At 39.0% G+C, this 3,014-nt stretch overlaps 1 protein-coding gene across 2 annotated transcripts in view; it reads right to left on the reverse strand.

The window, feature by feature from the left end:
* Positions 1-3,014, reverse strand: part of TMEM68 (transmembrane protein 68) — a 65,996-nt gene that overhangs the window by 40,928 nt on the left and 22,054 nt on the right. For both annotated transcript variants that reach the window (XM_019527389.1, XM_019527380.1), the window contains one exon: positions 1,407-1,571. In XM_019527389.1, the coding sequence (XP_019382934.1) occupies positions 1,407-1,571 (165 nt within the window). The remainder of the gene's footprint in view (positions 1-1,406; positions 1,572-3,014) is intronic.

Below are 3,014 nucleotides of genomic sequence, written 5' to 3' on the forward strand. Positions count from 1 at the left end.
AAAAAAAAAAAAAAAGCCTGAGTTCTTTGGATTTAGGATGTTATCCCTCCAGATTAATGGTTTACACAGTATTTGTAATCTGTGTTGGACCTGAAGAGGTTTGATCTTGTTAAACAGGAAATTACAGAATGTTATTTTCTCATGTAGTATACAGCTTCCTATAAGACAGATGTCTTGGTTTTTTCCTTTACTCCGCCCACCCCAAAAAAAATTCTTTTAGGAGCTATGGCTGCTTGGAGCAGGGCACAACTGTGCACTCACCTTCTCTTTCCTGCTCAGGCAAAAGCTACAGTTTTAACCCTATCACCACCGAATTGGCTGCTTTTGCCTGAACAGAAAGAGGCAGGTCATGAAAATTAGGCTTGGTCCCTGCTCCAATTCAGCTGTGAAAAGTTTAAAACTGTAGCTGCTCACTAAGACAGGGCCCCCACTTCCCTCCACAGATTGGGGAGGGGGTGAACGAGGATGAAGAGAAAAGAAGCAGGAGCCATTTTCTAGAGTTTTCATACTTTTTCATACTATTTCAAGCAAAAGAAAAATCAGCTTACACACCCACAACATGCAACACAATTTCAGAGGGCTAATTCTGAGGATAAAAGTGTGTGTGGTATGTGAGTAAAAATGCAGTATTTAAATAGGTCATGTTGAATACAACCAAAATATAGGAAGCAAAAAGATGTCACATATAGACATTTTTTCTTTACTCCAGAACAAGGCAAAAAATATTAGATCTTCTGGCCCATTTGTTGGCATTCAGATAAATGTTACATTCCTCATCTGTTTTTCAAAGCCAGCTACTTGCCTAGATGAGATTCCCATATTAATCTCCTTTTAATGTAAGTACCATATTTACTTATATTTATCCACAAAGAACCTCACCTCAATTACTATGCCATTCTACCCATTTGTAAATGTATTCTTGGATTGAGGCCCAGATGCTCTGCATACATTTGGTCATGAAGAGAACTCAAACATTGTTGTCTCCAGTAACTTGAAAGGGCATAATCTCTGCAACACATGTCACATATCCACAGCCACCCAAGTTAGTCACTCTCAGATGGAGAAGATACATAGAAGCTGCTGGTTTTAATTAAAATCAAGATACAGCTACTTAATCTTTTGCTCTCCTGCTTTGCTTTTAGACAGGATGAGGCAGACGAGATAGGACTGCCATCAGCCACTTCTGTCCACTGGATCCTTTGAAAAGCAACGAACCATTACAGCTTGACACTAGGTAGGTTCACAAACACACCAGAGAGAGCCCATTCAAAAAAGCCAGGACTTTTGATAGACCTGGTGACAATATTTGTGCTAATGCAGTTTGGTGATATTATAGAATGATTGTAAAGATACTTCTTTGGTGACAATTAAAAGCTATATATTCACTACTTGTGAAATGAAGTTACCTGGTATTTTAAAGACGAAGTGATCGGCTACCGAATAGCAGCTTCTATTCTTCACTAGAAGAAGTTTGGCTACAAAGTAGAAATAGTCTACAGGAGTCGCTCCATGATAATAAATAAGAAGCCCACGTCCTTCTGGGATTTTTTCTAGACCATGAACTTCATAACCTGTCAGGAGTTTAAGGTATAATATTGTCACTGTTTAAATAACTTAAACCCTCCTCTTCATGAGGGAGATTAGCAATTTACAAAGAAACTGAGTAAGAAGAGTTGGCAATAGTTGGCAACCTTGGAGAAGCCAAAGACTGAGTTCAAAGCAATTAACTGTTTGCTCTGAATCAGATTTCTCACTGGAAGAACAAGAAAGCATTTCACTTACTGAAAAGCTTATAATAGTGGCAAAAAAGCAACCTCCCTATCTTCAACCACTGTATCATTTTATCTTGCATTTCCTTTCTTCAGTGATGTATACTTAAACTAAAGCATAATGAAGCAATGCATATAAGAGATGGACAAAACAGATGAGAAAAGTGAATGTGGTGGTTAGATCACACTTTGAAGTAAGGAGGTTGAATTACCAAGAGCAACTATTTGATGTCAACAGGGATCTAGAAAGCTCTAATTTGATACCACCAACTTCAATTTCAGTTTCATTCTTTAAAAAAGGTTACAAAAAGTCTACCTGTCCTTAAGGAAAGAGTTTTTAGGGAGATGATCACTCCCTGCCACATATATATACTAAAACCCTAACTTTAAGACAAATACTTTATTGAAATATGTTCCAGCACGACAACACATACATCTTGCCTCTATTATTGATCAACATCATCTGATGTTTTTGTTTGCTGTTTTGCATTAAATGCATATAGTACACAACTATAAAACTTTATACTCTCCTTTTATTTTTCCAGTTGCTGCTTCTGTTATTCCTAACAATATATCTTCCAGTCTTCATGCTCTCTTTCAGTGTACCTATACTTCTGCCTCCTCTCTTTACCCAAATTGTAGGGAACTGCAACACATCACAGCAAAATAATGAAAATCGGAGTGGGGGGTTGCCCTGCTGATCTTGTCCATTTGAAGATAAATTCTCAAAGGTAAAATAGTAATAAGGACACCAACTGAAGACAACACTTTTGTTGTTTCAGAAACCTTTCTACTGTCCTAAGAACCATACATAAGTTTAAGATACAAAATACCATACACCAATAACTGATTACTTTCATGATACCTCTCAGATAAAAAACAGAAACATAACAGGAAAATGCTCTATTATGTAACTGAAAAGAAGATGCAGTGGGTGTCAGGAAATGCAAACAATGGGACGGAGAAGGGAGAGAAAACAACTGAGAGTCCTCAACACCATTCCGGCGATGGAGGGCTTGCCCTCACCCGGCTCAGCTCGGCCTGTCTGCCAAAGAGCACGGCAGACGCCGGAGGGGTTCGGAGACAGGCAGTGAGAATGACACGAGGCCTGGAGCGACTTGTGTGCGAACAGAGGCTGAAAAGACTCATTATTTAGTTCAGAGAGGTGAGGAGAAAGAAGGGCAGGCTGGCAATGGAAACAGGCGTTAGGGGAGATGCGCTATTTTGTGTGTGCGTGTTATCAAG

This window comes from Gavialis gangeticus, unplaced genomic scaffold, assembly GCF_001723915.1.
Source record: "Gavialis gangeticus isolate Ggan-Ray unplaced genomic scaffold, GavGan_comp1, whole genome shotgun sequence".
Lineage (NCBI taxonomy): Eukaryota > Metazoa > Chordata > Crocodylia > Gavialidae > Gavialis > Gavialis gangeticus.